Genomic DNA, 13,532 nt, shown 5'->3' on the forward strand with positions numbered 1-13,532 from the left:
ACACACACACACACACACACACACACACACGAGACCATTCCAAGACTTTCACTTCATGGCAGACCAGTTGCGAGAGTTCTGAACAAACAGCTACACTTGCAGGACTATGTTAGCGCTACCACCTTTTTCCTGATAGAGGCTCTGTCCCATTAGTAGAACAAAAACTCAAAAACTGTGGCTTTCCCTGTCTCCATGCCAGAACAAATGATGACTTGAATTTATGCCTATTTTATCAGTTGATGATACAAATATTCTTGTTTGGAAAAGAAAAAAGGCAACCTTCTATTGAAGGTTCTATATTTTAGTAAACACAGTACTGCTTTCACTTTAATGACTCACTAAAGGCAGCCCTCCTCTACATTTGTCTATGTCAGGCATAAGGCAACCTCGGCCCTCCAGATGTTTTGGGACTACAACTCCCATCATCCCTGACCACTGGTCCTGTTAACTAGGGATGATGAGAATTGTAGTCCCAAAACACCTGGAGGCCGAGTTTGCCTATGTACTTATTTGCAAGGACAAATGCTCCCCACCCCCCACCCCAACCCTCATATATACATAAACTGGAACAGTGTTGAAATACAGTGCTTATATTCAAAAATAACACTAACTCATCATATAGTACTACATAAGCAAACAGGGCTATGCCCACATCCTTCTCCCTTCCCATCTAGGGCAGCTACTTGGAGATCAGAAGCATTCGCCTTAGTTTTCAACTACATGTAACTGTGGTTTATGTTATGTATGAACTGGAACAAACAGATTAGTTTTAAGCATTCCCCCCCCCCAAAAGCCAACTCCAAACTATGGTTTACGACCCTGGACTGCACAGAAAAAACGCAGTTAAAGGTAAATTTCCACTTCCTCAAGGGCATTCATAACAGAACATAGCACTAAACTTTGGTTTAACCTTTTATCCAACCAGGTCATTGTATTGCAATCTTCTCAGGATCCAAGACTAGCACATCCCATTAAAGTATGCTATTTATTCACTTAGGTTATTTGTACACTGCCCTTCATAAAAGTTAAGTCCAGGCTTGATAGTCTTGTAATATACTGTACAATGAATCCTGACCACATTGATTGTAATCTGAAAACTAACCATAGAAATATCAGCTTTCATTTTTTTGAAATTTCAAGCCTGTATGGTCACAGAAAATGAACGTGTTAGATTTTTTAAAAGTCAAAATACATATAAGATTAGCTGGTGCAGTATAGCAGTTGAGTCCCCAGTTTAAATGTCCTCTCTGCCATGAATTCACTAATGTCCTTCAGCAAGCTACTGTATTGTAACCTCAGATCCCTTCTGCAGTATGGCTATAATACTGATTAATTTACAAGGGTGTTGTTGAAAGGATATCAAGAGTGTCCAAAGTGCTACAAACACATTAATAGTGCTATATAAATACAGTGGTACCTCGGTTTATGAACACAATTGGTTCCGGAAGTCTGTTCATAAACTGAAGTGTTCATAAACTGAAGCGAACTTTTCCATTGAAAGTAATGGAAAGTGGATTAATCCGTTCCAGAGTACTTAAACTGAAGCGTTCATAAACTGAAGCGAACTTTCCCATTGAAAGTAATGGAAAGTGGATTAATCCGTTCCAGACGGGTCCGCGGAGTACTTAAACTGAAGCGTTCATAAACTGAAGCATGGGTGTAATTGGTTCCGGAAGTCTGTTCATAAACTGAAGCGTTCATAAACCGAAGCGAACTTTCCCATTGAAAGTAATGGAAAATGAATTAATCCGTTCCAGATGGGTCCACGGTGTTCATAAACCGAAAATTCATAAACCGAGGTGTTCATAAACCGAGGTTCCACTGTAGTGAGTATTAGAACAGTTTCCATATCTAATATATGCTACATTTCTTTATTTAAAAAATTATACCATAGTCCATTTTGGCTCATTGTTCTGGATAACTACGAAAATCTTAGATCAAGTCAAGCAAACAGACTACTGAACAAGTAGATCATTTTATAAGCTGACAATAATTATTAGTTAGTTATTTCTCTGAAATAACTAACAAAATTGAAGTTGGAAAACACAATGGGATTGTGACCAGGCCTATTTAAAGTATATGCAGTTCATAGACACTGCTGGTAAAGACAGATTTACCGTATTCACTCAAGTGTAATCCAACATTGAATCTAATGCGCACCTCAATTTTCAGAACCTTGAAACCAAAAATGTAAATGTGCCATTGACTCTAATGCACAACTTAATTTTCGCAGTGTAATTTGGCATAAAAAGGTGAGCATTAGATTTGAGAAAATATGGTAGATATGACAACTAAACACTACTAAGCATTTTCTTGTTTTAAAAAGTGCATAAAAGCTGCATGTATACCGCCATACGTGATATTTATGTGTTAGAAAGCAACAAGTTTCTAAGCACATACAGGCTGCTAAAAAAGAAGCATACACAACTGCCAGCTGTGACCTATATAATGCTGTAGTTCCAAACATTTTCTTATTGAGTATGCTTCAATGTAAGAAAGGCACTCTCACAGCATCAACGCTTAGAGACCCCCAATCAAATAGGTCCCAATAAAACAAAAGCCACAAAAGACAATAAAATATCTGCTGCTTCATACCCAGCCACTTTATGGAAATATATACTGGGCAAGTCTCCTTTAACATCTACTTAACTTGCATCTCCAAAAGCTGTAAAAACAAACATAACTACCATACTGCACCATGCCCGTATTACATATTTGTATTACATAGTTCAGAGACTCTGGATTCAAAAAGACAGTGATTCAGTCCACACACAGCCCTCCAATTTTAGATTCCCCCAGACATTTTATCTTGAGCTGATGAGCAATGGCCCTATTTTTATTCCCACAGTCCCCAGTGTGGCTTGCCCCAGTGTGCGCATATTGAAAATAATGGTGGATGTTGTTATGAGTTTATGGGTGCCAGACTCCTATAATCCATGGATCCAGCAAGTGTTAGAATTTAATCAATTATTGGGGTCTTAAACTGAGGGTCACATCTAATCCCTAGATCCAGCAAGTGTTAACAGCTAATTAAGCCAGCCTACCCTCCTGTGCTGAGGAAATCTCCTGGATGGGTTATTAAGAAAACAAAGGATCAAGGGGCTCCTTGGAGATGGCAAATGGGTGGGGGCACCCACCAGCAACATATAAAGCCGGAGTTTAGAGAAGAGAGGTGAGGAAATCAGTGATATGATGGGGGAGAGAGTCAGAGAGCAATGTTTAATGCCTGCTTTAATCCAATACTGTAGTTATAGAGAAACAAGACCCTTTTGGTGTGTTCGATACTGTGAACCTGTCCATTGTAGGCTCAGGTTGCATATATGTGTAAATAAACCATGTCACAAAGACACCACAGTCTCCACTGTGCCTCATTTCCAAAAGGAAACACAAACATTGGGTGAGCACCTGCAACCCCTGGAATCTTGCACTACTCAGAGATTGGAGTGGAGTACAACAATATATTGAAAACAGGTTCAGAACAAGGGGCACCTAGCAATACTAAAGAGAAGTGATGTGAAGCAGAAAATTCTCCAAAACAGAAAAGTTTCCAATGCTTTATTTTTCTGCAGAACATTTAGCATTTCAAAAGTTGATTAGTAATAACCAGGGTTCCCCAAACTAAGGCCCGGGGGCCGGATGCGGCCCGTGAGGCTCATTTATGCGGCCCCCCGCAACCCCCACCACCACCTGCTCTCACCGGCGCGGCGTGGCTGCCCACTTCTAGGTCACCAGAGCATCAGAAATAGCTTGTGAGCATGTGCAAGCGTCATTTCCAGTGCACTTCCAGGCTGGAGGAAGCTCATGTGCATGTGCACAAGCTATTTCCGGTGTTCTGACAACCCAGAAGTGCACCGGAAATCGCATGTGCACATGTGCATGGGCGCACGCTCCCGCCTTCCCCCGGCCCACAGCACGATCGGCACTGGTGGCACCGGCCCTCAGCGAGGTAAGTCTGGGGACCCCGGTAATAACAAATGGATGCCATATACAGTACACTATTAGGCAAACTTGACATTCAATGCTTTTAGCTTTGTTTACTAAGTAAAACAAGCATTCTAAATTAGATCTCAGGCATTTAAAAAGTTCCGATGTAAGTTGCCATATGCAAATTTCAATTCTTTTCCAGAAAACCTACACCACAGCTATAGAGAGAGATTGAGAACTGCTGCAAAACCTTCGAGTTCACAAGGGCAATTTCCACGAAGGAGAATGCATTACTGTATTACAAATGATAAACCCAGCCAAGTTTGACAAACCTTTCACCACATGTCATAAACTGTATTGCATAGAGTAGCAAGAGTACTATCTCCAGTTATTAATATTCTTACTTAACTGCTTTTAAAATATTGGCTAGAGATCCTAATTTCTTTTCTGTACAACTGATTCAACATGTGCTTTCTCTCTACAGCTGACTGTCTAGAAATTAAGATACTGTACACATAACATTCTTCTGTGCATTGCCCTGATGATGCGAACCCGCCTTCTCCCTGCTGTAACCAACAAGTGCACCACAACATCTGCACGGAAAAAGACCGCCCAGGGTAACTCCAGCATATCGGTCCTCGCTACTCAACATCACTCCCTAATCTCTATTTCCCTGGACCGCAACCTTCTTCCTATAGCTCTTCCCACCTTGCCCTTGCTTGCTTTCCTCCCCGCTTCCCCGCAGCCTCTCATGAGAACCGGGCTCCTGGTCTTCACCCTCCACACCCCACACTCGCGACTCGAGCCAGAGCTGTCGCAGCTTAGTAACGGGGCGCCTAGCAACCTGGCCCGACTCCTCCAGCCGGGGCAGCGGGGCATCCTCCCCAGCTGGACCTCCGCCCATGCCCGGAGCCTCCCCACTCACCCTGCTGGATGTCCCCGTTGGCGCCTCCGGGCACGGGCACGTTCAGCTGGCGCTCGGGCTCCGGGAGGCAGCGCCGGCAGAAGGAGTGCAGGCAGGGCAGCAGCTTCGGCTCGGCCTCCCGGCTCTGCAGGCTCTGCGCGCACACTGCGCAGGTGTCCAGCAGCGACAGCGGGCCCGGCGCGGCGCTGGAGAGGGCGGGGGGCGCGGGGCTGGGGCCCAACGGAGCCAGCGGCACGGGGCCCGGCGCCGGGCCTACGCTCACCAACACGGGCGCCGCGGCCTCCGCCTCCCCGGGGCCCTTGTCTGCCGCCACAGCCGCCGCCACCGCAAGGACCACCGCACCGGGACTCTCCCTCTCCTCGGGCGCGGCGGGGGCTGGAGGGGACGGGGACGCAACGGCCGCCGCGGCTGAGGTGACAACGGCCGCCACGGCGGAGGTGACAGACTCGGTACCACCCCCGGCCTGCCCGGCCTCCCCAGCCCCCTCCCCGCCACCGCCGCCTCCTCCTCCTTTGTTTTCCGCCATATTTCCTCCTTTGAACCCGACTCCCCGCTTTGCTAACGCACAGGACCGCGCATGCGCCCGCAAGCACGCTAGCGGCCTGCGCGCGCGCGTCCGAAGCACATCTGGCGCGAGGGCCGCGGAGGGCCGCCGCGTCCAGTGGGGAGGGGGCGGTGCTGGGTGTGTGCGTGCGCGCGCTTGGACGGTAGTAGCATACGAGGAAGGCGGTGGGAGAGGCCCGAGGTTGAGAGGCCAGCGAAAGGGGGTCAGTTTTTTTCTCCCTCTCTGTATGGTGTTTAAAGGAAATTGCACGGACGTAAAGGGGAGAGCGCAAGCGCGAGCGCGCACGCTCAGGTCTGTAATAGAAGCGGCGCACGCGCAGACAGAGATTCACGTTCTAAGCGTGGGTGTCTTGAGGGCGGTTGGCGGTTGGTGTGTGGAGGGAAACGCGGCTCGTGCGGGGGGCCGAGAAACGGTGCGGCGGGAAAGGAGTCGAGGCAGGGCGAGGGCGGGGCGGACAGCGGCCTTTCACACTTGCCGGCTTCTCATCCCCGGTGTCTCTCGCTGAAAGAATTGGGCTCCTGAGTGGGAAGATAGGAAACATAACGCGGGGCGGTTCTAGTCCGTTATGTGCGCCTTGCAAAGAGGGCAATATTTGAATCTCCTCAGTTTGCACTGGGTTAGTTGATTTTGTGCTTGGCTTGCCGCGTTTCGAAATGATTTACAGCGCAGTCCAAACTTTGCCTACTCAGAGGTAGGCCCAGTTGAGTTCATTGGGGCTTACTCCTAGTTAAGTAGGGCTATCGTTACACCATGTGTGTATGTGTCTGTTTTAATTAGATGTATTTTATTGTACCATGTGAGTTGCGTTGACCTGAATGTGTTTTAATGAAGTAGGGAATAAATCACAGTGCCAAGTCGGGGAACAGGTAACCTTGTTGCATTGTCACCAGCAAGGCAGAACTGAGACCTCTGCCCATTTCTGGTCTCAGGATTTTATTTTATTTTTTAAGTTTCTCTCCCGCTCCACCTCCTGCAATTGTCTTCAAGGTTTGGACACAGTCAAAAGCATGTTTAAATTATCTCCTGGTTTGAAGGCGAGTCATGGGGCTTAAAAAGCTTAGGCTCTCTTGGGTTTCTGCTGCTTTCTGGAGTGTCCCCTTTTGGCCCCAACCCTTATTGGAGTTCTAATATTTGTTGGGTTTTGGCTTCTGAGAAGGAACAGATGCTTTTACGGGGACCATAGGGTTGTACCCTGGCTCTTTGGTCTCAGAAAGGGAAAAGTAGCCGTTTGATATCACCTAGGTAAAAATTAAGAGAAAAGTAAATGAGATACCATTATTTGGGTGGCATACGGTGAGTAAAATGTTTTTGGAGTATGCACCAATGGCCAGCCATTGGGTGGCAGGAGAAGTAGTGATAATGACTGCTGCATGTCAGGTCGTGAACAAGGTTATAAGGAAACCTTTTTCACAATCATTTCAAATGTATTGGTGTTCTGTCTTTGCTTAATGATACAAAATAAAACCAAACAGAATAGCTGTATGTGTAATGGTGGGAAAAGAAATTTTGCTAATGTTCGCCATTTCTTTTAAAAATTGAGTTGGGGAGTAGAAAATGGACAATCTTGAAGTAACATAATTGGGGGGGGGGGACAATACAGCACAAGGTAATCTGCCAGTTGACTGATTTTGAGTAGGAGCTGTTAAGAGTTATCTACTCTTGGTCATAAATTACATCACAGAATGTTCCCAATCATATACACAGTCACATGGGACTAAGTCTCATTAAGCTTCTGGTCTGAATAGATGTCTATCAGGTTGCACTATTGTGAAACCCAAATCACACCATGTTTGTAAAGGCTGTAAATTCAGTGCATTGCCTTTGAAATATACCCCTCTTTTTCAGATACCAGGCAGAGGGCCTTCTCGGTAGTGGCACCCGCCCTGTGGAATGCCCTCCCATCAGAGGTCAGAGAGATAAACAACTACCTGACATTTAGAAAATACCTAAAGGCAGCCCTGTTTAGGGAAGTTTTTAGTCTGTGATATTTTAATGTATTTTGATGTGTGTTGGAAGCCGCCCAGAGTGGCGGGGGAGACCCAGCCAGATGGGCAGGGTATAAATAATATATTATTATTAATAATAATATCGCAGCTAACTAAAAAAATGTGGTGCCCTATAACGAAAGTGTACCTTAGTCAATTTAAGCGGAAGTAAGGGAATCATATCCATATTTTGCCTAAAATAAAATACAGAGGTCCACAGTGACAGTGATTTAAGCTCTCCCATGGAAACAATGGGACATGTTTGATTGGAGGGTTCTCCAAATTCTTGCACATTGGGTTGGGTTGGGAGCTCTTACAGATATAGTTAGCTGGGTTCTAGGGCTGCTAGGAAGGATGTACAGGTTACTGCGATTGTAGGCCCAATGCAAGTCAGCAAAGTGATGATGTTGCAAAAAAGAGGAAGAAGCAAATCCTGTTTTGAATTTATTAAGAGAAGCATGCAAGACATAAGAGGTAATGACACTTCTCGCTGTGACGCTTATTATAGGTCTCTGAAGTGCTGCATCATGTGTTAACATTTTAATTATACTAACACATGAGAAGATTCTGAAGACAAATTCAGAGTTATAGCATGCAGAAGGCACTAGACATTTTCACTTAGAGAAAAGTAGCTTGAGGAAGAGGATGTGGAATTAATTTTTATATATTTAATGGATTCATTTGAGAAGAATGAAAAATGAGTTGAAGTTTTAACCAAATTTAGGTTAGATTATATGTATAACCAATTATAAACAGCTGAGCAGTGAAATGTTGCTCTAGGAAATAGAGAAGGGTGGAAAATAATACTTCACCAATGCTATAGAAAGGTGTGAATCCAACATGAGTCCAGCCTTTGCTTCAACTATAATTGGATTAACTGGAATTATCTCGCCAAGCTAATTTCAAGATTTCTTTGCCTTTGAGGGTGTAAGTGATGTGGTTTTGGCTACAGCTGTGAAGTACTTCTGAGACAACTAATTTTGCCTGATCTAGTTACAGGTGGGTAGCCGTGTTGGTCTGCCGTAGTCGAAACTACAGTATCTGAAGAAGTGTGCATGCACACGAAAGCTCATACAAATGACAAACTTAGTTGGTCTCTAAGGTGTTACTGGAAGGAATTTTTTTATTTTGTTTTGCCTGATCTGGAACAGTTTTGCATTCTTATTTCTGAATTCACACCCATTTTCAAACTTTTTTGTGGACTACTTGAAGCTTGAAGATTTACTACCTATCTGTTGCCTCAAACCACATGGACTTGGACCTTGTGCGTTGTGTCACATGCAAGGCTCCGGCGGCTATTTTAAGTAAGGGCAGTCGTGCCCCTTTTAACCTAGGCTTTATACTATTCTCATGTTCTGATTTAAATAATAATAATTAAATATATGAAAATGTTCACGATGCATGCGCAGGGGCCAATGTATACAGGGGGGACAACAGGGCTCAGACAAAAGTGTATGCTGGGAAATAGAACCCAGAACCTAACAGTTCCTTCTCCAAGGGTGGGGGCCAAGGTATGGCGATACATGGGGGAGGGGCCAACACTCCCCAGGGACAACACGGAAGGATATCCTACCAAAACACAGGGATGAGCCGAGGGGGAGGAGGGGCGGGATACATCATGGATCAGGACAGGGTGGGGGGAATCACAGGGATGACCCACAGCAACGCGTGGCCGGGCCAGCTAGTCCTATTAATAAACAAAACATCTAACATCTGGTCTATTTTTAGATTTCACAGAGGAATCTGCTTAATATATATAATGACTCATGAGATGGGGGAAATCCCCATAAAGGTGTTATGTATGCATCCAGAAAGCTGAGAATAAGGAGGATTTATTGGTCATTTGGGGGTGGGGGGGGAGGACTAATACAACCACTATAGTCTGCAGCATCACCTGGGATCGGTAATGTGGGACAGAAAATCTTCCAGTGCTTCATTTTTTCTGTGGAAAATGTTCTGCTTCATAGATTAATTAGTAACTGTGAATCTCAATTACAAATAAGTGTTAGACAAGCTGGCAATTCCATTTTTTCCCCTTTACAAGCTAAATTAGATCACTATAAGGCATTTCTTATTTCTCTAAGTGAGCCAGTTCAATTTTTTTGGAAAACCCACATCACTGCCTGTGATCTTTTTTTAGACACTGCCATCTCCTTCAAAAGATTCAAGGTTTACGAAAGAAAAGAAACCTTATTGTGGGTTTTGTAATATAAAATTTAGATAAATGGCTGCATAGTAAGCTACCCCAGTTGGATTCCACTCTGCAGCATATTGTGAAAGGATTCATATTTCCTAGTAGAAGCTTTAAGTTTTGCATCAATATGACAAAAAATTCTAATCTCAGTGGTGAGAAGATGTATAATCTCTTGGACCTTTTCCAATTTTATTTGAACATAAGGTTCCCTCACATTTTGAAAGATGCATTTCTCCCCCCCCCCCCCGATCACCGGCATTGACTACCCAGAGAGCTCACACATCCTTTGTTGCCCAACTGCATCACAACAGCCCTGCTGCCAATGGGTCTAACTCTCCAGGAATTGCTGCCACCACCCTCCCACTTACTCCTCCAGTCCTAGAAGAGAGAGAACCTGGAATGCACTAAAGCAATTATTTTTAAAAGGGTTCTGGACTAATGCCCCAGCACTCCTCAGCTCAATCTGTACCTTAGCTTACCTGCCATGGAACAGTAGTAATGTTTGATGTTTTACTGTTAGATGTTTTAAGCCACCCAGAGTGGCAGGGGCAACCTTGTCAGATGAGTGGCATATAAATATATTATTATTATTATTATTATTATTATTATTATTATTATTATTACCTGTGTAGGGAAATCATATATAGAATGGCCTTGATCATTGTAATAATTTCTCCTTAATATCTGAATCAGGAGTGTTCATGGACCAGTGCCTGGATGGAGTGGCAAGATGGAGGAAAAACAAATAGAGCTTGAATCCAGGCAAAACATAGGCACTGTAGGTAGAGTGGTTCTCATACCTGAGAAATTGGTTAGTTGCCTACCCTGGGTGGGGTTGCACTCTCCCTAAAGGAGCAAGCTCACATTCTAGGGGTGCTTCTGGATCAAGTTGTGTCACTGGAGGCCCAGGTAGCCTCAGCAACTAAAAGCTGCCTTTACTAACTGGCACAATAGCTATTCCATTTCTGGACTGGGAAAGTTTGGCTAGAGTAGTTCATGAATTGGTTACTTAAGAGTACATTGCAGTAATCCAATATTTTAAGTGGGGCTTACCCTGGGCTTGATATGGAAACAGCAGCTAGTGCAGAATGTTGTGGCACAATTGCTGACGGCAGTGTGACCTCTGCCAAGAAAACCAACAGCAATGAGTGCTTCTGAACAACAATTAAGGATGAGTTTTCTTACTTGGCCAAGTCTCCTAGCTCAGTGATACACTGTTGAAGCCAGAAAGTTGTTATGTGAGGAGGATGTATCTTCCTGCAGAACATCCACGCCAGCTTCAGTTACACACCCTCGAGTGGGTGCAGGTACTATAACTGCCTGGTATGTTCTTGGATTCTGCCCAGATTTCGCTTAGAAATGTCAGTAATCATTCATCACCAGTTCAAGTGTTACACAGGTCATCATAAGAAACAAGCCATTTTCTCTCTAAAAGCCAGAACCATGAAAAAGAGACCAGAGATGGTTTACAAGAAGAGGAGGAGGAGTTTGAATTTGATATCCTTGCTTTATCACTACCGGAAGGAGTCTCGAAGTGGCTAACATTCTCCTTTCCCTTCCTCCCCCACAACAAACACTGTGAGGCGAGTGGGGCTGAAAGACTTCAAATAAATGTGACTAGCCCAAGGTCACCCAGCAGCTGCATGTGGAGGAGCGGAGACGCGAACCCGGTTCACCAGATTACTAGTCTTCCACTCTTAACCACTACACCACACTGGTGGAAGTCATGTAGAAATGTTAGTTGGGCAACCCCGGCAGCAAAGCGCAAAAGTGTGGGTAGGAAGGCCACTAGTCAGGAAAAGAAACGAGATATAAATGACAAAAAAACACATCAGTTGAGATCAAATAAACATATCAAGTCCACTTGGTATAGCAACTACACAGTGGGCTTGGGTGAAGGTATTTGCAGATGACATCAAACTGAGAGGAGTAACAGTTAAGGTAACAGTTCCAAGGCTAAGTTTTTTATTAAAGACAGATTTTTAAATTAAAAATGCAGGTGACACTCTTTTGCCAAGTATTGGTGGAATCCAGCAATGTCTATCCATCAAGAAAACAGATGTCACCTTCCTCCTGCCAGTTGGTTCCCAATTATCAGGGGTTAGTAACATGCTTTTGGAAACTGGACTTACTGATGAACAATCCAGAGCCTCCTAGGAAAAACTTCTGATTTTGCTCTTGTGGTATGTACACAGACAAGTGCAACCTACTTTCCTGCTTAAAGTGTGGACAGCGGAAGCATTAACCTTAAGAGGGCTAAATCCAGATCTCCTGTTGACGCAGGCAGTGCAGATGGAGAATTAAAATTCCCCAAGCCCTTAAGAAACCTCTGGATAAGGAACTGTGAAAAGATGGCTTGTAACTGATTAAGTGATAAGCTGCTAATATAGCTAAGTGGATTGTAATGGATGAAATAGATAGGTCACCACCTTTTAGATCCTAGCAACAAGGACACCCAAGCCAACCCCAGTGAACATTTCAACTCATCTCCCTTTATATCCCCCACTCACTTTCCCTGTTCCTCAGAAGTCCACCTTCTCTTACTTCTTGGTGTCATACCTTCTGCAATACTGTCCAGCACTTGTAATTTCCAATTATTTGGCACACTTTTTCATATTTTAGTCCCTTCTTAAAGTCGTCTTCAGTAGCATAACCTTTCCCAAACTTGCCCAGATAAAGACTACCATTAGAGACTACACTTATCAACCTGTTCCCTTTTACTTTGACTAGTACACTGCCGTAATTAGGGATGAGACTGATACTAATGACATTTGAAAAACTGATCTCAAAATGGGAAGTCTTCCAGCCACCACTCCCTTAATTCCTCCATGCAGATCAAAATCTGAGTGCTTGAGTCCTGCCCCAGTTTTGTCCTTTCACAAACCCCTGCCCTCAATCCATCAGTGGGACATAGGAGCAGCAGTGTGTCTTGTGCAAAGAGCTGTGCAGTAACTCATTTTTTATACAGTACAGTATATAAAAACTTCCTTCCCGTAGTACACGATCACTTGAAACCTGAGTGAGGGGAGCCTCCCTTTCACCAGCTTCATTGCCACTGCTGTTCTTGCACCCTGCCTATTGACAAGGGAATGGTTTGGGGGAGTGGAAACATGATTTTTCCTAGCTAATTTGAGAGTCTTCCCATCTGTAGTTGGGGACTAGAACAAGTACAGTGGTAAAGACTCACCAAATATAGTTAAATGAACCTGCAGCTAAGAAATAGCAGAGCATTTCCTTTTATTCTCAAATATTCTACTGCATTAAGATTGAAATCTAAGAGAAGACAGATTTAAAAGTATCATACAAACTTTGATTAAGAATGGGGATGAACACAACTACAGACACCGGATAGTGCTGCTGTACACTCAAACACTGGCTGTGTCTCAAGCATGTAGAGACCAGCAGAGTGGGATGGGATATATATTAGTTTATTATATCCTACAGCAGCACTGTCCAGTGTCTATAGTTGTGTAACTACTAGAAGAAATTCCTGCCAACCTAGCAGTTCAAAAGCACGCCAAAAAGTGCAAGTAGATAAATAGGGAAGGTAAATGGCCTTTCCATGCGCTGCTCTGGTTTTGGTGTTCCTTTGCGCCAAGAGGGGCTTAGTCATGCTGGCCACATGACCCAGAAAAACTGGACAAACACCAGCTCCCTTGGCCTGTAAAGCGAGATGAGTGCCACAACCCCAGTGTTGTTTGCGACTGGACTTAACTGTCAGGGGTCCTTTACTTTTACATTTACCTTTACCAGAAGAAATAGGCTTAGGGACAGCTGACAACAAAGTTGTCCACTTTCTGTCAATGTTTCTACAGACCAGGAAACATACTTGGTAACTTTTTTGAAGTTAGTGATTAGTGAAGTCAATGAGTCAGGGCCTGGCTTACCAAGAGATGCACTTTCTAATATTAGACATTAGAGTGATACGCAAGCATAACC

General features: G+C 44.2%; 1 protein-coding gene across 8 annotated transcripts in view; it reads right to left on the minus strand.

Moving 5' to 3' along the window:
* Positions 1-5,723, minus strand: part of TRIM33 (tripartite motif containing 33) — a 59,666-nt gene extending 53,943 nt beyond the window's left edge. For all 8 annotated transcript variants that reach the window (XM_060277161.2, XM_035121652.3, XM_060277160.2 and 5 more), the window contains exon 1: positions 4,850-5,723. In XM_060277161.2, coding sequence (XP_060133144.1) covers positions 4,850-5,375 — 526 coding nt within the window. In that variant the 5' untranslated portion in view covers positions 5,376-5,723. The remainder of the gene's footprint in view (positions 1-4,849) is intronic.
* Positions 5,724-13,532: the final 7,809 nt, after the last annotated feature.

The sequence above is a fragment of the Zootoca vivipara genome, chromosome 7, assembly GCF_965207765.1.
Source record: "Zootoca vivipara chromosome 7, rZooViv2.hap1.1, whole genome shotgun sequence".
NCBI lineage: Eukaryota > Metazoa > Chordata > Lepidosauria > Squamata > Lacertidae > Zootoca > Zootoca vivipara.